The sequence below is a fragment of the Gallus gallus genome, chromosome 3 (assembly GCF_016699485.2).
Source record: "Gallus gallus isolate bGalGal1 chromosome 3, bGalGal1.mat.broiler.GRCg7b, whole genome shotgun sequence".
Lineage (NCBI taxonomy): Eukaryota > Metazoa > Chordata > Aves > Galliformes > Phasianidae > Gallus > Gallus gallus.
The window spans coordinates 77,481,328-77,502,742 of record NC_052534.1 but is presented as its reverse complement, the minus strand read 5'-3'; the positions used below and the strand labels follow the sequence as shown (position 1 = coordinate 77,502,742).

The following is a 21,415-nucleotide window of genomic DNA, read 5'->3' as shown; positions in this document are numbered from 1 at the left end:
TGTTCAGGCTACATGGAATAAGACTAGACAATATGCACAGGTTTTAAGAAGTTTAATATTAATTACTAAAGCCTTGATTGAGTATTTTCACACAGAATGTGGTGATACACTGAAGCAGGTTGCCCAAGGAGGTTGTGGATGCCCCTGGGGGCATTCAAGGCCAGGCTGGATGTGGCTGTGGGCAGCCTCATCTGGCGGTTGGTGACCCTGCCATAGCAGGGGTGTTGAAACTCGATGATCATTGTGGTCCTTTTCAACCCTCACCGTTCTACGATTCTATGATTCTTTTTTGACTAGTGATCACATTAGTAGCTTTTAATAGTCTAAAGTCATTTGACAAACTGTAAGACTTATTAGTTTTCTCAGCTGAAGTGTTTTACTAAAATCCAATTAACAAGTTTGCACTTCAGAGCCACACAATACAATATATCCTTTATATTAAAAAAAAAGTGTTATACTAAAAAAATGGCTCTACAGTAGAAAACAACAACAAAAAAAAAAACTAAAAAGCAAAATATAATCTAAACCTCAATGTACATGGATGTATTTTTGTAAGGTCTATGTTTCTGTTTTAAGAATGGATGGTGATAGGAGCAGGAAAGAAATGTTTTTCTCACCCAACCAGTTTTGTTTTGTTTTGTTTCATTTTTTTTGAAAAGAGAATCTGCAAAGGAAGACTCATAGGTGAGAAATAATTATATTGAATTTTGTTTAATTATTTATATACAGACTTTAAACTGATCAGAATAAGATAAATTTGGGGAAAAAAAAAACTCTGAAGAAAATGACTTCAAAAAAAACCCCTATTCTTTATATATTTTTAAATGGATATTTATATTTGTGTACATTGTATTTTTCAGAAAATGTATCTTCCTTCTCCAACTTTCAAGTCAGATGAATTTCTCTTTCCTTTCTACCAGCATAACAAAGCAAGTGTTCTACTAAGTATTCATACAATGGTGGGAGACCACTGCAATCAAAATATGGGTATGATGTGTATCCCTTTCCTGCAGAAATTTTTCACTGTGGCAAAGAGCTATTTAAATGTCAAAAAAATTTGGCTGAAAAGTAGAGAATTAAGATTTGTATATACTGCTAATCTCCTTTTGCATTCTGCATAGTTAAATCTGCAACTTTCCATCTGTGTTGTTTTGAGAAGCACAAGTGCTTTTTTTTCCTGTGACCTGAACTAGCAGCAAAAGTTCCTTGCAAGTGAAGAAACACATAGTAATATGGTATAAAAGGCTTTTCTCCCTGTTTTTAAGTTACAGATGAATAGAAAATACAGCTGTTCAAGTAGAAACAAACTGTATTGTCCTGTAATGAAGGCACTTCTTCACAGAAGAGTTAAGGAGGAGATGAAAACATAAGGACAGAAGAAGCTCACTGCTATGCTAATATATGTGTTTAAAGGAGGTGTCTCTGTGACAGTTTATGCTATGCTACACATAGAGATTCAGACTTGATCATTCTAGCCTGAGAGGTTACTACTCTGATAACTGATATTTCTCTCTCTGAAATCACTGGATGCTAGCTAATGCATCCAGGTACCACAACCATGTGTTCGGCATGGACAAGGAAGGCCATGCTTCTACTATGCTGCTTCTATGAAAATCAAACATTATGGGAACTTCAAATAGACACCAATAGACAGGTATCTATAAGCTGTTAGTTATATAAAGATAAGAAAACAACTCACGACAGAGAAAAGCAAGGCATGGGGGAAAAATAGAGAGTAATGCTGCTGTAACTTATGAAGTTTTACCAAATGAGTATTCCTAAATGCTATCCTTCCCCCTCCCCACCACCACCCCCAGTTTTATAATGCTTTAGATATTTTATATATATTGTGAGCATATGTATCTATATACAGGTAAAGATGTTGTTGAGTTTAGCTTAATGATTCTCAATTTTCAACAGCAGCAGCAGCTCAAAACTCATCTCATCTACAATCAAAGAGAAAAAAAGGACCACATTTGATAATTAGGTTCCAATTTTACAGCCATATTTTACCTGTCTAAGTCAGATGTCAGTCTTTCAAAATTCTTAAGAATAGTCAAAACCTGGACATCTTGACTGAGAAAGCAAGGTGGTAACAGTCCATGGATATTCAGTTGTTGCCTTTCCTCCAAGGTGAAAGCCATGCCCTGCAATAAATATACATACACATAAGAGAGATATAGATGGAGAGATATCTTTCAATACAATTCTTCAGCAAAATATAACACAGGTGAAGTTAGCATCAGAAAAAGAACCTATTTAATACTAAACAGAATTAATAATTATGAAATTATTTTGGAAAAAAGGTTTATTATTGGATAAAAGAGAATGTTCCTATACAGAATGAGTTAAAATCTTCCAACACTGCAGTATTATTCCCTGCAAAGTTTTAAACTACAGATCAAGTGCAGAACATACAAGGGTTTTGAAAGGTGAATGAATGCCCTTAAACACTCATTTGTTTGGCTTTCTTCTGAACACAAAGCATGGATAATGTTCATTTCAGTGTAAACATTATGATCTGAAAGTTTTTGAAGATCTGGGTTATGTCAGATGTTCATGTGAATTTTTAACAGAATGCCATAATACAATGAGGTAGTCGTTATCTTTTTATAGTCAAATAGGCTGATCCAGAACCTAGTGAAGTCAGTCAACAGAAACATGGCCATTCTGAGTTTGGTATAAGTTCAGATCCAAATTTGTTTTGTTTTTCAAATCTGTATTCAATTACAGTAAGAAAAATCTTGGTACAGACTCAGTGGATTCCTTCATAGCATCCAGAAGACTTTAAAAGGTAGTTAGTATGTTAAATAGATAGTCACAAAACACAACATTTGCAGCTTAAGGTAGACTGCCAAATATCTGGCAAAAATCTGCTTTAATAATGAGATATGTTTGTCTAAAATATATTCAGAAATTACTCAATCTATTGAAATAAATAGTATGCCTTTAGAGCAGAAAGACGATAGTGTGTGTAGTACCTCAATACCAAGGATCCTAAATGTTGAAGTTTTACTTTGTTATGGTAACTGCAGACAGAGAAGATTGTTGATGAAATCAGATTTGGGAGATAAAAAGGAACGTGATAGGGCTTTCTTCTACCTATGACCTATCAAATCGATACATGTTTCACACTATAACCAATACATGAGGCTACACCAACATGTTGTCTTATTTCCTTAACATCCTGCCTGCCTTTCTTTACATCCTTGGAGCATATCTTGCAGTTCTGCAGGTGTTCATTCTAGGTTTACACCAAAAACTTCTGTAATGTACTGTCTCTGTAATACATATATCATGCACCTTAAACATATTCAAAATATAACATACTAGAGGTTAGATAGCATTTATCACTCAACAAGAGGATATATGTATTCCGGTAAAAATAAACAAGCCATTAGACAGTTGCCTTGTCTTCTATACCTGTTGTACAAAACATACAAAACATTTCAGTTCTTCTGAAAACAGAAAAACAAAAAACTCTTAGGGTGTATTCATGGCACAAAAGAGGGAAAACGAGCAAAGTAATGTTTTTGCATTCATTCTCCTGTGGACAGTAAATACTACTACGGTACCTTCACATCTATCTCTATGAATATGATTTCAAAATTTCTTTGTTCATTTCAGTCTTGGAATGAGCAGGTGAAAAAATGATTAAAAAAAAACAAAAAACAAAAAACAAGGCAGCTGCAAATGCAAAAGTTACCCTTCACTGTACCAAATACTCACGTTGTTTCAAGAGATCAGATTCACAGTCCTCTACACAATACCATTACTGCCTTTTACACAACATCTAGTGATGCAAGATGATGTGTTGATACTGGATATTTTGAATATAGGGGCAAGCTTTCATTTTCAGAAATGAACTTATTTCTATAGTACAGAAATATACTACAAAATTGTTTTTCCTCTTACTATTCCATGCTTCTTATGCTGATTTTGATCAAAATAGTTTTCAAGTAGTTATATCACAGCTGACTGAAAAAAAAAGAAGAAAAAACAGCAATTCCATCACTATCTACATATTATCTGCATTTAGATGGTGCACATTTGGTTCACACTGTCTACACTAACTGCCATTAACCGAGTTGTTAACCCTAAGCAAAAAGATGACCCCAAAACAAAGAAAAGAAATATTCATGATGAAAACTTTTCGAAACACCGAACAATTCTGAATCTATTGAACATACTCCTTTTACACAAAGAAATTGAGTGAAAACAAGTTTAATAAAGGCCAATGATCATTTTGCTACAGCTTTCCATGCATGTAGGTTTTCAGGGATTTCAAAAGCCTCATTTTTTCCTGATCCAACATTTCTTTTTTGTGGCCCTGTATGCCATGAGTGACTTCAGCTGCTATTACATTTTGAAAGACCAACAAAGAAGAACAAGTCAACACTCCTCAAGGGTTTCAAAGTTGGTTTGCTATCCTCAGTAGACTTCTTTTGCCCCAGGAAATACATAAAAGCTGTGCATGTATGCTCATGCACACACACCCTTCAGCAGCAGTTCCAAATGATTGGACTTAAGAGAGCTTCACAGTTTCAGTGAATCAGTGTTGACAAAAAAGCGGCAAGCTAATTACCCTCTGCTTCCCTTCTCGCCCATATCTCCTAGAGAGGATTCTTCTGAAAGAAAGATTTTTGCTTACCTTCACTTTTAGTGTTCGTGCTTACCTTCAGTTTTAGGAATAAGATAGGAACTTTAATTACTACTCTACAATTTGCGTTCTTGCTGGAAACTATATTTTAAAACAGACACAAGAAAAGTTACTGCATCTTGCCAAGTTCCCTTTTAAAAAAGTGTTTCATCTTGGAATAGCATATTTTCCACATGTTGCTACAGCTCCTACAGTAAATGTTAATTTCTTTCGGGCAGTACTTCAAAAACACAACACTCATCTATACCTACTGTTCTATGCATGGTTTTAAAATTCTCTACTTGTATACTCTTCTTTAGAACAGATATCATGAATTTTTCAAATGTATAAGATGGAACATTAGTTCCCTTTTTCTCTGATACTGTATGTGCTTACAAGAAAATAATTATGATTGAAACACACTGCATGACAATTTAATTAGAGGGCCATTTCACGTAACAAACTTACTGTGTTTCATCTTCTTATAATAGAGAGAGCCAGCCTACATACATTTTGTGGCTTAGGTTTAAATTTCTTGTACTAGTTTTTCGTATTTATTTTTCTACTGCAGAATTCTTTATGTTTAAAGTGTGGTTTCCCAGCCATCCAGCAGAGAGTGCTCTAAGTTCAGCTTGGCTTACCCACTCCTTGTAGAGAGCTAGTCGTGCACACACCTGGATGGGGCAGGCTTCCAACCTCTAAATGTAGCTCAACTACAATAAAACTGGACATTTTCATTTTGCACTCTGTACTACAAATAATTTGTCCAAGAAGAACAATAGTGTGACAATCTAAAAACAACACAAGATCAAGAGACTGCAACTGTAAGCATTAAACTTTACCTAAATTCTGCTCCTTCCGTTCATTGCTTTGTCTCTTCAGAAGGCAACATATATACCATCATAATCAGAAACTGAATTATGTTTAAGTCTCACAGGTAAGAGTTTTCAAGTCTTAAATGCTTTTGTTTCATATGCTTCTTTTAAATATTCTGGCTTAAAACCTTGAGTTCTTCTTCACCTTCCTCATTACCTGCCTTTCTCACAAATCATTTGGCGGAACTGGCTTATTTATTTATTTACTTATTTATTTATTACCTTATTGCTCCTTACACACGACTTCCATTCTCAGTTTAGCAGAAAGCTTTTTGTGTCTGTTTTTCTCTTTTTCATTTTCAAGAAGTTCAACTCATGGCAAATACATTTAATTCTGAATTCATCACACAGTTTGCAATGTTGTGCAATACTTGTAGCAATTATTTATATTACTACACACTGTTCAGTATTCTTTTGTTATTTAATCTTTATCAGTTTATTAACCCAGCACTTGGCTATGTTCTCTGCCCAGCCTCTATCCTTTCCCACAATCCACTCCATTACATGCTTATTTTCGTGCACTTACACATCAGTTCCCTTGTTCAGTAGCAGTCATATAACAGGAAAAACAGAAAAACACCACTCTGAATTGAACAGTTTTTTGCACCAGCTTTCAACCAAGTTCTGCTTGAGGAGACAGAGAGCACATTCAAAATATTTCAAGAACTATCCCAGTCTCAGTTCACAGTCAGCAAAGAGACGAGTTCTCTTTTAACACAAACAAGATTCCAAAGATTACAGAAACTCCTTAAGAAAAAGACAGTGCACCAAAATTATGTGTGCATGCTGTCTATGCACTGAGATTCAACTCCACTAATGGGTAGCCAGAACAAACTCAACAAATGTTCATCTCAGGCATTCTCCTTCAGTTTCTTTAAAGACCTACTACTCTTTTGTTCCAGTAGGCCAAAATGGTCATTTTTAGAAACCTGTACCCGTTCGGAAGGAAAGCTTATCTCCTGTAGGACTCACTGCACACAGCTCCTAACATTACAGCACGTAGGACAGTGCTGTCTTCAAAGATGAAACCGTGCTCACATCCAAGGGTCTTAGAAGTGGTGACTCAGCTTCTGGTTGTAGCAGACCTCAAGTCATCCTCAAGACTCAGGAGACAACCTGCAACACTAACATCTGAACTCAAGTGGCAGTGTACGCAGTTGAGCATAAAGGATCTGTGCAGGGGGGAAGGAAGAAATGAAGAGGAAACTAAAAAGCAAATGTATTTAGAAGTACCATTTACTTTAGAAGAAAATGTTTCTGGACTGCTGATCTAAGATGCTACTAGATAAAAGTCACAATCTCTAAAATATCTTGGGGACAACAGATAACAGCTGATCATTGTCTCAGAGCCAAGCAAAAAGTAAAAAAAATCTCAATTAAAAGATCTTTCCATGTATCAAAATACTAAGAGTGAACTAATTTCAACAGTATCTGGAAAGAACCACACAAATCCAAGTGATGCAGATATGCAGAACATCTGTGACTGCAGCTGGAAGGAGCAGAGCTGGCTCCAAGCCACCGCCTGCAGCCTGCTGCTGGAAGAGCCGGTAACTCAGAGCAGAGCACAGGCATTTTGGCACACAACGTGCAGAGAAAAGCCCACAGCTGAAAGAAACGCAAGCCTGCGAAAAGATTTGAATCACTTCTTTGAAGAAATATACCTACAGACAGAACCCTGCCATTCCGTGTCTTAAAAAATAATAACAATAAAAGAAAAAAAAAAAGGAAAATAAAATGAGAAGTAAGCCTTTGGCTGAAGAACTCAAAACATTTTCCAGTCACTGGAGAAGAGTTTTTCCTCAAGATTTCCCAGGTATGTCACTATTAGTTGCCAGTCCCACGACAACCCATACTGCTCATACTATCTTATGCACAAGTTTGTCTCCAGAAGCTCAACAGAATGAGATGTGGTCCTCTGGAGAATTTAATCTTTGGTATGTATAGCAGTTTTCAAGCAAATCCTTTGCTACTCTTGCTTTTGCCTTTCACAATTTTGGCTCCTCATACTACACCAGTGCTGTTAGGGAAGAATCCAAGTCAAAACAAATACAACAATTTTCTTTTGCTTTATTTTAAGGAGGACATTGTACGCTGAGAAAACAGCATAACATACATATAGTCCTGCTGGATTTGGGCTAAATGAAAACATTTCCAAGCACATGAAATATTGTGCTTCCCTTTAAGATAAGAATATTAATTTTTTTCTGTAAATTTTATGAATTCGAATAACTTTATTAAAATTTCCATAAAAGAATATAGCACACATGAATTTTCAAGCATTTTAAGCTATGTTTAAGAGTCTGATGATCTGCAAATCCCTTTGTGATATTTTATATTATTTGTACTTAAAGAAATACCCTATGTGCAATCAGAAATGAAGCTTTACAAGCTTTTCTCTTTCACTTTGCACTTCAGATAACGCAGAAAAGTCCTTTACATTTTCCAGATCCAAAGGGACAACACCCCAGGAAACAAAGAATATTGCCCTGAGATACGATGAGTAATAAACTTCTTCTTCTAAAAACAGATGTGGTTCATGGCAAGGCATTTGAGTTGGATCACTAAGTATGGCTAAAGATGATCCTGCTAGTTTCTTTCAACATTCTTGTCATGATTGCCACAAAATATCACAACCACAGACAGCCAATGTGAGTTAATTCTTCTTCTTTGAACAGCAGTTTAGGCCCGAGCAGTCACAAAGTGCCATTATAGCTAAGGGGAAGGAATAATCTTAATTATTTTAATAATCTTAATCTTAACCCAAGCAATGGTTTTCTGTTATCTAGGATCATCATTTGGACCTCGGGAAAACAATACCTGTGTCAAATATCAATATCAAAGATGAAGCTCAGACATGAATACTGAACATGATAATACAAATTCTGTATTGCAACCCTTAGACAACCCATACATTATAGTTCATGGGCACAGTGCTGATCACAAACAGAAAAGAAGAATCTACCCCGGTTTCCTCTATAAAATGTCAAGGGGCATGGGTTGGATTTGGTGCATATTTTTAAATGCAGCTAATGTCTAAGTTGAAGAGCTATATTCTGGTATTTAGCACTTATAACGTCAATGTTGTTTTCCAGGAGTCATAATAAACCTGCTAAAGTATACTGCACATAAAATTACTTCAAGTTTTAAGGAAAGTCAGGAGACTTGAATTATAGTCACAGCCCAATTCTATGTCCATAGGATTTTCAAATGCAAACTTAATAAGTCCTGTCACCAAGGGAAACTGAAACCAAAGTCACAAACATCTTCTAAGAAATAAACCACGAATAAAAACAGTAGCTAATAAACACATCCAGGGCCTTATGACTCAAAACAAATGCAGATGGCTAACAGGAGATCAGACTTCTCTTGGCAAATTCATCATGGGAATGTGTGGGCAGCTTGGCAGCCTTGCAGTGGTCTGGTAATGGGGATTTCATATGAGCATGATTCAGGCTAGCACATTAGAAATGACAAATCATGGCACTCTTATTTGGTCAATCTTTCTTTAATCTATTGTAAACAATTACCTGAAAGAAAGTAATCAAAACTATTTTAAGAAAGTTTTGGTACATATTTGTCTTATTATACACACACATATACAGTAAAATCTTTTTGCATTGCATAACCTCTCCTCACTTTAAGTTTGTGATTGCACAAACAGCAGAGATTAATAAGTTCAAGAATAAAATAAGTCATCAAGTTAATATTGTATAAAAATGCAGAGCGTGTTGTGGTATCATTTAGGATGGGACAGAATCTAGAGTTAGACACTAAATTTAGCTGTTCATAGGCAATCTAGGAACCTATCCTTTTACTACAGTCATACAATACATAGTATTGACAAAGAATGATCCAGCTCATTCTAGAAAAGATACCTTGCAATCAATAATCCAAATTTCTCCCTAGGTTCTAATAACTGTATTGCCTACAAAGCAAATTCAGATGTGCATGCATAAGAGCCTTCTGTTATCTGGGAGGTTCTAAGGTACTGGAGAAATCAACATGGCATAGCTCACTATGACAATGCTATCAACTATAAATCAATTTCAAGAAGACTTGGGATACTTGGACAGCAGCAGGTGAAAGACAGACATAACACCAGGCACAGCACTCCTGTGTACCTCAAAAGGCACTAGTTGCGTACATGCCACTTCAAGGGAAGTGCTTGTCCCACTCTGCTTTGCACTGGTGCAGCCTCACCTCGAGCACTGTGTGCAGTTCTGGGAGCCACAGTATAAGAAGGACATAAAACTAGTATAGAGCATCAAAAGGAAGGCTATGAAGATGGGGAAGGTGAGTGAGGAATGGCTGAGGTCCCTTGGTCTGCACAGCCCAGAGCAGAGGAGGTCTGAGGAGACGACTCATGGCAGCCTATGGCTCCTCAAGAGGGGAGTAGAGGGGAAGTGCTGAGATGTGCTCCCTGATGACAGCAACAGGACTTGAACAGACAGTGGGGGTTAGGAAAAGGTTCTTCACCAGAGGGCGGTGGGCATGGAACAGGCTCCCTAGGGCAGTGGACATGACCCTGAGTTACTGTAGTTCAAGGAACAGAGGGTTGGACATCATGATTTCTTGATGCCCCTTCCAGCCCCTGAAATCCTGTGTGTGATTCTGTGAGAGTGTTTGGGCAATACTCTCAGGCAAAGGGTTTGAATTTTGGGTGGTGCTGTGTGGAGTCAGGAGTTGGACTCAGTGATCCTTGTTGGTTCCTTCCAACTCACAATATTCTGTGATTCTATGATACATGAGCCAGTACATCAAGATCCAAAAGTCCTTTTGATTCCCAATCCTCATGTCCCACTAAAATCATCCTACTATGAATCCTTCATATTATTACAGAAATGCTCAAGCTCAAACTAACCAAAAAATTGCAAGAACTGGATCTGTATGCTTTGAATCAGAGCTAGGTGACTTAAAAGTAGATTCCAAATAATCTTAAAGACATGGTGTCATTTGCAAACTGCATCAGAAAAGGAGAAAGAACCCCCCAGCCTCCACCTCCCAAATCCACAGACCTTTACAGCTTTCCTGCAGTGCCTGAATCTGAGATACCACTCAGGGAACAGTTATGTTAGTGTAAGATCTGTAGAGATACCTATCCAATTACTTTCAATGTGAGTACACTAATATTGCTGTCTGGCATATTGCTACATGTTTCAGCATCAACTACAATTTCTAATCTTTTCCTCTACTGTTCCTGTCCCTTGTAATACAACAGTAATACAGGGTTGGCATAAAAGCCCTTTGGTGAGAGCTGGTGACAATGTGCTCTGCAGGTCCCTATGTCCCAGTAGGACACCTGAGTCTACTGAGGAGCTGCCTGTGGAAGTCTCCCAGGACATGCTGAGCACCACAGAACAGTTGCACTGCTGAACCCCCAGAGCTGATAAGCTCAGCGCCCTGCAAGACATCAGATCTGCTCGAGGTCCTCAGCACATGCTGCCATTGAGCTGCACAACCTGGGGCACTTCCAAGAAGGAGGTGACTGCTGTGTGAAACCAAGGACTGCAGACAGAAACCTGGGGGAAAAAGGGCACCGAGGGCTTCCTGAGCACCCACTTGAAAGCCACTGGTGAGCTGGTAGTGAATTTTTTTAAATAAAGATATCACTAATTTTTACTAGCCCTTACCTGAAATTCTCGTTTTACTATAGAAATGAATTCTCTTGAGCAGAAGATGTTGTGAGTCAGTACTGGTATAACTATAATCAAGGATGTTTGCAATGCTATCAGTGGAATAACTAATATGGAGCCTTTATTTATGAAGAGAATTTAGATAAGTGTAGTATCAGCTGACATCTGACATATATTGCTAACTAGAACAATTCCAAATGAAGTGCCAAATGAAGGTATTTAATCGTAAATACAAATTTAATTGAAAATACCTTTACATAAAGGACAGACTCCACGTATGCAGTCTCCAATATGCCAGTTACATGTGCAAAATCAGATATTATTTGAGAGTCAGTCAGATTTCCATGTAGGTAGATGAGGAATTTCAGTGACTGCCAAAAAGTCCATCTGTTTAAAATATCCACTTATCCAAATACAGGTTAGTAAGCCCTGAAATCCTGCGGGGATTTGATAAACCTGATATGCTTAGCAGATTTTATTGTTGCCTTTCAGAGAGTAAAGCGATTATCAGCTACTGTGTTCTGTGCTCCTGACAGGACAATTTTCTCTTCAGCAGAATAAAAAATAATTAATACAAATAAATATTTTAAATACTGTAGCTTAGATTTGCTTAGAGTAAGGCAAAGTGCAATCTAAACCGTGCAGATTTAGATTGCAGCATGGGAGGCTCAGATTTGAGGTTTGGTTAGCAGGCAGTTCAAAAAAATAAAAAGAAAAGCTTCTGACAGATATTAGCATACCTTAAAATTTATTTTTAAACATCTTCCTAATTATAGCAACTTAAAAAGAAGTGAAACTTCCCTCTCATGATCAAGATACTATGTGTCTATTTGATTTGTAGTTGCTGTCAAGGAGAAACCGTACATCTATTTTCTACACCTTGCTCTTGGCCCCGTGTTGTCTTAAATATGTACTTTTCCTTGAAACCTTCCACTACTACTGCTACTGACATGGGGCTAAGGCTCAAAGATTAGACTGTTAAAACAGCTCATTCCACACCTACAACAGTACCAACAGCAGCAACTTGATAGGACACTCCCTGTTAAGCGATACAGCTCTAGGAAGAGTGGATTGGATAAATATTTGACCAGAGTACTGTTGATACTAAACTTGCTGAACCTAAACGATGAATATCATTAGATGGCTGATGTGTAGCACAGTCCTACTCTAAATCAGATCCCTAGGCACCCTGCTCACTCCACAGAGAGACTGAACTGGCTACTAGGATGAACATTTTTCTCTTTTTTTGGACCAAAAGTAATGCAAACAGTCATTTTGGACTAAAAGCTTTCCACTGTCATAGGTAATCCAGATATATTCTGTATTACACAGTCTATCACCTGTAAATCTTTTGGGTCATACAATAAAAGCACATTTTACATGCGTATCAGGTATTTCTTCATTCTATGGTTTAAAATTTATTTTTCCTTTTATAATCTCAGTCTAAGAACAGGAAACATATAAATATATGAAAATAGCAAAGACTATCCAAGTCTTCTGTCTAGGGAACTTGCTTCATCTAACCTTGGCATTTGTTCTCAGAACTCAGTAGTACACAAAAACCAAACTTACTCTCTGATTGTACCTGTTTCCAAAGCACAGCTCATCTGGCCATTTATCTTGTCTACTATAAAACATCTATCCAGCAGATAGATAATTTATCCAATAATAACTTTGCCAAAACAATAAGAATTCTACTTGCAGCATTCTCTTTCAAGCAAAAGTCATTTTCTTCTCTTCTCTTGAGAGACTTTTCAATGGGTCATTTAAGCTAAGCAAAATTCTACTCCTTTCTTCTTCTTCCATGTGTGGTTTTCTTTAGGAGGTAGTTTTATTCCAACATCATTAGGAAAAAAAACAATTCTGGTAAGACCTACTAGATCTTAAATCTATCCTAAGCTTTCAAGATGGAACTGGTACAGACAATTCTCTGAATTTCCGTGTTCCCTGGAGTTGTGAGATATATGGCTGCAATAAAAAGCACTGATCAAGCAGGTACAACATGCCATACAATCTAGATGACCCAACTACCCCACTGTGGTTATGGATGAAATTCTTCAGACATTACAAGAATAAGTCAACATTTCTAACACTTTTCTTCTGCAAAGCAGATTAAAATGTTATGGGCAAGATTCAACTCCCAGATTCAAGGACATTTCAATCTCTACTCAAAAGAAGAAGAAGAAAAAAGTGCTTACACAGAGTTGCAGATCTTTCCTTGAAACTGTAATCACCAATGCATTGTTTTCCCATTCAGTGTTGCTAGAATTTACCGGTGCTCTGAAAATCAACATTTTTTTTTCCTCATTCTCAGGCCTCCCCAGAATTAATTTTTATATTGTAACTATGAAGACAGTTACAGTGCAAACTTGTAATTAAAGGCATACAGAAACGGGAGACAAGCATGCAATGACACGCTGAGTAGTCTTGGAAAGACTGCAAGAGATTCATAATATAGTACACAACCATAGTAGTAAATCACTCTAGTAACACAGCTGACTTCTGCTACACTGACATCTCTAGGCCAAGCATGCAGCCAGGCCTTGCAATCTGCAAAACAGACCTGAGGATTACAGCCTTGCTAGTTAGTTTTGGATCAGCACTAGAAGCCAATCATTTATTTCTTCTTAAATGTAGTATCACATAAACAATAACTGCACCCAATAAATTGTACTGCTTTCTTCATTAGTAAGTAGAAATGTTAGGCATCTTAATTGGCTTATACAGTATTAATAAAAAAATACATCAAAAGATTATATTACTAGGTTATTATACTGTACTGTCTGATAAACTATGCTAGACAGACTTATATTACCTAAATTGACATTTAATCTCCTTGGCCATGACTCCTACTTTCCAGACTACATCAGATGGCTATTCAAGAATTTAGAAAAGAAATATATGCGGATATTAATTGTGAATGTTTTTATCATGTTTAATGCAAAAAAAAAAAAAAAAAAAAGACTAAATTTTGCTACAGATCTTTGCCAAATACTGAACTCTTGACAGTTTTATTACATTTTGAGAGCCACCTTGCCACTCTTTTTGGTTTACTGAATGGAATATTGTGCAAGTATAAAAGCACATTGCAATTGACAAGAACTCAAATATTAAGGAAAAAAAAATCAGATAATGGACCCACACTTTAACACATCTGAAAAGGTGTATCACAGACAGCCTCACAAGATTCTTAGCATGTATAAATTAAAGCATTCGCTAATGAAACAGTCTTGTTGGGGGGCAAGAAATTCTTCTAGTTACATAAACAGCCAACATAATTATAATCAAAACCTCTCGATTTCAATAATATATTGAAGCAGTTGGTAGCACATTTCCATGCTTCATTATCAGTATTACCAAAAATTAGTGAACAAACCTAGATATAATCAATAGCTTTCTTTTCTGCATATATTCTGTCTTTCAGTTTTGCTAAATATGTAGGAATGAAGTATCTGTTTCATGACAGGATCTGTTTTCCTATTTTGCATTCTTAAGCACTAAGCAGAGCCATCAATAACTGTTCTCATTACCAGAACCATAGACAAACATGATCTCAGCACCAGGCAACAGCAGTCAAGTGATAGAAGAGAGTGCACACAGCTTGGTCATACAGTTAGTATTTGTAGAAAATATGATAAGCTTATTTGAACTTTGCTACAGAGATTAAACAGATTTTGTTTCTATCATTTTAGTTAACACGGGAGGAAAAAAGAATGGATCAGACTGACTAAGAAGGCAAACTCTTAGTATGTAAAGTCAATGGGAAAAATAAGATGCAGTGAGCCCAGAATCTTAGTATGAGTTCTGATTTTGTTACTTAAAACTATCATTTAACTTGTTACCTAGAGAAAGCAAAGTTATGCAACAGTCTTCTGGAGTATGGAAAAACTTGATCAAAGGAAGGTTTCTACTGATGACAGAGTAATTCCATTTTAAAAAGATATACCCAGTGGATTCACAGAGTTCTACTTTTGCCAAAATACAACCTGCATATCAGTTGTATCTGCTTAGGGTGGGATAGATGCATAGAAAGGATCAGATTGAAAAATGTATGGAAAAACTGTGGTAAAATGGGGTATATTGCTTTTCTTTACATTTGACTGCTCTCCAAAAGAATTAGATTGATCAAAAGCAAATACTGGATTAAAGAAAACTGAACATTATGGAAATAAAATCTAAATAGCAGTTAAGGAAACCAGCCAACAAAAAACCATCTGAATTTGCTATCAGACACACGAGATTTCTACCTGAAAGAAAATCTTTGAAGATGAAAAAATGCAAAGAATCCTCTCACAGGAGAACTGATTCTTTCCAAGTTGCTACTGTTTTGAAAGCAAATCATGGATTTTCTCATCCTTCTGTCTTTTTGTGCCACTCACAGAAATGCTAGTCTAAAAACAAAACAAAACAAAAAAAAACAAACAAACATGAAAATAAAAGCAAAACAGCAAAACAAAACAGAAATTGTTGTAAGCAAAACATTTCCTACATGAACAGTGAAAAACATATCTTGGGAGTAAATGTTTAACACAAGCTTACTTGACTGAACCTGAAGGAAATGTTGCCCCACTGTTTCCATCTTTCTCATTTTCTAGTATCTAATTATCCCATCCCATTAAAAGGTTCTTCTAGCTATATAACTGCCACAGAGGAAAGCACTGTGTAGTATCCATCACTCATGCAAAATGAGAACAAATATCTTGTTTAAACCTGATTACTCTGGAGCTGGCATTCAACATTGCCCTTGGTGCAAGACTGTTCTGAACCCAGGGAGTTGCAGACCCATAAACACTGCACCTACACAGCAGTGCACACTGTGGGTGGTAGCACAGGAAGGGAAATAGCTTGGAGATAAATTAGGAAACCAGAACATTCATGGGCTAATAGCTAAAATATTTCCCAAAAGCCAACAAAGTTTATGCAGTGAAGATCAAGTTATAGGACTGACACACGTAAAGATATTTTCCTATAAGTGCCTGGGATCCTTAAGCTATTGAGGCAAAATATGTCTCACCTATTTGAGACATATTTTAGGCAACGTGGGAGATCTACTCAGGCTATGAGTGGTGAAGGATCATCAGTTTTCATTTGTTTCATAACCAGATCAGTATAAAAAATGTCTGTTTGATTCTTGAAATACTTCAACAGTGAACAGTAACATAAGTTACACAACCAACAACCAATCCAGGTATTTTGGTTGCTTATTAATCTTCATAGTACAGATCAGCACACTAAACTTACTTTATTATTTCCTACAGTTCAAATGGCGTGTTCTCATTATCCTTTACTCAGAAGATGGAAATATGCAAAAAGGGCCACCAATAAAGAAGCTACATAAAAAAAAGCGAGCCTCAGCTCCAAAGTTTCCCTGGAGGACAGACTTCCTGCTAGTGCATGTTCCCTATAGTAGGTTGGATAGAAAAGCATCCAGGAGGATCTTGAATATCTCCAGAGAAGGAAACTCCACACCCTCTCTGCACAGCCTGCTCCCAGGGCTCAGCTGCCCTCACAGCATGGAAGTTTTTCTTCATGTTCAGATGGAACTTCTTGTGTTTCAGTTTGTGCCCACTGCCGCTTGTCCTGTCATTGGACACCACCAAAATGAGCCTGGCTGCACCCTCTTGACTTGACATCCATCCTTTAGATATTTATAAACATTGATAGGATCCCCTTTGTTTCTAGCCTTGATCTACCTTAGAAACACCAAAAAGCTTTCCTTGATCTGCATTAGCTTTCTGAGCCCTATTATGCAAAATTAAAGGATTTTTTGTTATTTGATAGTACGGTCTCTTCTTTGCTGTTGTTGTTAAATGAAGTTTAATGTTCAGAAGCTCCCTGATGTCTAGAACAATTCCTTATGAAGTAACAGAAAGCAGAATACAGACCTAAGTTGCATTTCCATTTTATCTACTGCATGCAACATAGTTGAAGCCACAACTATGGACTTTATTATTCTTACAATTTCTACCCATATTTGAACACTTTTTCTAAATATCAAGCTTTTTCTCAAAAGGATGAGAGGAACCCCACAAAACGGCTCTAAAAATTGAACAGCAAAATACTCAATTCCTTAACGCAAATGACAGAACACATTGAGCCATAAGTGTTTTAACAAGCACATCAGGCTGCTATTTAGCTTCAGTCAACTATGACATCTCCTTGGAATTTTAAACAGCTTATGACAGAAATTTTAAATGGAATGGTGGGCCAAATTCACAGTGGTTGTCTGCATCTTGGCGACTCATACTGTGATAATATTACAGAGACTGTTACAGAGACTGTGTCACAAGAACATTTTATATTTCAAATCTCCACAATTATTCATGATGATTTGATATCTGAAGCCTGACAGTAAACTAAAAATATTTTGTTATTTCCCCATTGTTCCTGAGTTTTAGCAAACCTACCACTATTTTCTGCATGAGGAGGGGCTGGCAGTCTTCTAAATGAGCACGGCTGCTTTCTAGAGAGGTTGCTCTGGTTATTTTTGCTCCAAAAAGGGCTGGTTTCAAAGCAGTTTTTGGTACTGGACCGGTACTGTGTCAATTCTGAATCAGTCAGCACAGTCCTTAGAACAGATTTCTTTCATCCGTACTGGCACTCAAAATAAGACCATATGTCAAAGCTTTAATAAGCAAAATTTTCCAACAGCAGCTTATTTTTCTAGGAGGAAATGTGATTTACATAGATAGAACTTTAGAAATCCATCTACAAGATTCATGAGAAAAACTGGTTTTCCTATAGGAAAAAACACTTCTCGCTGCTCACAGGAAGCACGCCTGAATATGACAAAGTCACTGGCCTTCCTGAGGACACAGCCCCAACATGGTTCTGTCCCTTTGCCTCTCACAGGAGCCACAGACTTTACTAGGAAAGAGTAAAAAACAGGAAAGGCACAAAAAGGAGCTGCTGAGAGCTGCTGGAGGAGCACCACAGAAAGTGGAGGAGAGAAGGATTGCAGAAGGAAAGTTAAGTCACAGAATCATAGAATCATAGAATGCTGTGATAGAAAGTAATGGGAGTGGAGCAGTTCAGCAGAAGGCCAAGCTGATAGAGAAGGAAAAGTAAACTAAGCAAGTAAAAGGATTTATTTTCTGTTGATAACTTAGTGAAACAGACCTCACAGGTATGAGTCATGAACAACACGGAGCAAGTCTAACCTGTGCATGAAAACACCAAGGCATGAATGCAAAGGCAAAGGCTGAAGAGAACGAGCTCAGAAGAATACAAGACTGAAAAGCTGCAAGCAATTTTGTCAAAAGAGCTTTGGGTTGCCACAAACTATTTCATGCACCACATACACACATGTAAGGCATCTTTTCTCTTTGCTTCTTAGTTACGCCCAGAAGAAAACTTAACTCATACTGCATAAAGTAACTTTTCCTTTCCTCAGCAGAGAAGGGCAGCCTCCGTAATGGAGGAGATGGGCACTGCACTGGAGAGTGAGGCAGGGCTCTCCAGCAGTGCTGAAAGCCTGTAACCCAATGAATGAGTGGTTGTATTGATTCCACCTTGCTACATACATTCACTAACCTGGAATTAACGGCCTTGGACAAGTTATTTCCTCTCTCCAGTAACTATAACCCAAATTTTAAATTTACCAATATCAACATCTTCAAACTCTTTTCATGCACCTTGACAGACAGAAGAAGTGTTCATGTATCCATTTCATTTAATAATTATGTGCAACTTCCAGGCTGCCTCCCCACTGCATGGTCTTGAAACACCCATCCAATGGCCCTGAGCATAAAGCAATCTACTGGCTTCACGTCCAAAGGCAGCATTTCTGATCTACCATCTTGGGAAAAGCTTTCTGCAAGAGGCACCTCAGAACCAGCTGTCACGTGCTGCACTTCCCTACTGAAATCCAAATCTCTGTTGGCCTTCGGAAGGAATTACAAATCATAGACTTGGATGTGAGGGTGTCCTAGACAAAGCAGGTACTCAAAACATGTCATCCCCTGGGAAAGTATCTCCTAGCTTGGCAAGTTATTTAAGCTGGAATGTTTCAATTACTGTGTTCAACCAGAACTATTTAGTCGTCCTCTGCAAAATGAATGCTTTTGTTTAAAGGCTTAATTGAGTCTATTATTAGTAATACTTATAGAAAACAATAAAAAGCCCTGCTAAATCCTCTAATTTCTCCCACATGTGGGAAAATGAGCAAAGCAGCATTGAAACATTACTAACCTTTTATATTTTTAAAGTAGGGAATTGAAAAAGGTACATACACAACCCAAAAGACAAGGCAAATTAAAAAATTCTGTATTCATGTACACAGAATCCACAGCATTTACCTTGCTGCATACAAATACATATTCTTGATGAACTAGATGATTCTACCATAGACTTTACCAAAGAAAAAACAACTATTACAAACAACAAAAGTAAACTGCAATTTTTTTAGAGTGCGAAGTGACAAAGTCCCACAGCTTTTCTCTGGTTTATTACCTATGACAATACTATAGATCTATTATCTGCCATTTTTTAATGAGTCAGTGCCAGCTAAGACACTGTTACCCAAAAGCGGGTTGCCAGAACCTTCTGGTTGGGCTCTCATAGTACTGTCCTTCCCCTTCCCATTTCCTTTTCTGGTGGATCATTTATTCATAATTGTGCCAAGTTTTAATGCCTTTTCATTCTTTGCTTTAATTACACTATTAAGAAAATCTGTCCATTCAAATATCAAAAGGCAGTCAACTTAGCTTCTTCAAAGAAGAATTGTATTATACAGGAAATTCACATTCTTTCGAAATTAAAGTTTTTGTTTGTTTATTTCAGATGAACAATAACCCAAGGACTTTAGAATACTTTCTAACTCATTCAAGCAAAACTTCCACCTAAACAATTGGACATCTTGTCATACCCTGCTCTTCAGATATATATACACATAAGAACTATAAAAGTCACTTTTTTTTTGTTGTTAAAAAAAAGCTTATTTCTTTCTGCTCTTTTCTTTCCAGAATTTTCACAATGAGTAAAATTTATGTTCATTTTAGAAGTACGATTTGAGATCAGGATTTTTTAAAATACAGAAATAGATTTGTCAATTCCATAAATAATACTGCAGTCAGCTTGGATAAAGCAGTATCCAAGTAACAGAAGACAACATTAAACCCCTCCTTCCCTCTACCACACCCACAAAACCAACATACTGGATAATGAAATGTCAGAGCAGCAATTGGTAATACCTGCTTAGGTTAGCAGTATTTGATAGGAATTACCACTGGAGATAGAGCAGGTCTAGACTGGTTTCTATGTTTCTTGTTTGGTTTTTCTACTTTTTTCCTTCTAAATAGAGAAAACCACCAAAGTACATTCCAAGTTTTTTGAGAATTGGATGGGAAAAAGCCCACATGCTAACAAAAGACAGTTTTAAGAAGCAAACCATTCTTCTTCCTTAAAGAATAGGCATAGGTTAACTGAAAAAATATTTAAATCCTTTTTCCATCTCTGACGTGAGCACTCAAAATTATTACAACTTTGTGCTCATAATGAATGGTCACATCATGTCACTAAATATTTTCCTGTTAGCTTAACTCCATAGGAAAGTAATTATAGGTTTAATTTCTAAACTGTTTGATTTAGAAAAACTTTTTGTCCTCAAGTTGATAAAACATACATGAGAGCCATAAGACCATTCATGACACAGCTTTGAACTAGTCTTTAGATTATACTTAGGAAATACGCTACTGGGACAGACAAAGAAAGGCAGGGTAAAAAAGAGAAAAATGCGGTTTCTTGGGTTGATTTCCCCTTGTAGCATCTAACCTTGAGCATAGATAGCACTTGGACTGAATTAAAGTGAATCAGGTTGTGAATCTATTGTACTGCATTCTCACGCTTAAAATCAAAACTAGCAAATGCATATCCTCTAGTTTAAGCAATTCTTAGACGTTTAAGTTCATTTTTGATCAAAGGTGGGTTTTTTGTTTTTTGTTTTTTTGGTTTTTTTTAGCTGGAGGGAAAAGGATAACTAGGCATTATTTAAGGGAAGAAAACATTATAACCTAGCTAGCATTAAATCCAAGCCTTTATTTTATTCATATAGTTCATGTTAACCACAAATAAAACAGAATCATGGAGGTGAGATAGGACTTCTGGAGGTTTCCTGGCTCAACTGCTATAGGACTACAGCCATCTCCAGGTGAGCATCAAGTCTCACTGAGGATGCAGATTCCAATTCTCTGCAGGCAGCTTGATCATCTTCATGGCAATTTTTTTACTTCATATCTATTGGGATTTCTCACATTCCAGCTTGTCTAACC

The 21,415-nt window shown here is 36.9% G+C and overlaps 1 protein-coding gene across 1 annotated transcript in view; it reads right to left on the bottom strand.

Moving 5' to 3' along the window:
- Positions 1–21,415, bottom strand: part of ME1 (malic enzyme 1) — a 157,484-nt gene that overhangs the window by 114,950 nt on the left and 21,119 nt on the right. Inside the window, exon 2 of the mRNA NM_204303.2 lies at positions 2,014–2,147. Coding sequence (NP_989634.2) covers positions 2,014–2,147 — 134 coding nt within the window. The remainder of the gene's footprint in view (positions 1–2,013; positions 2,148–21,415) is intronic.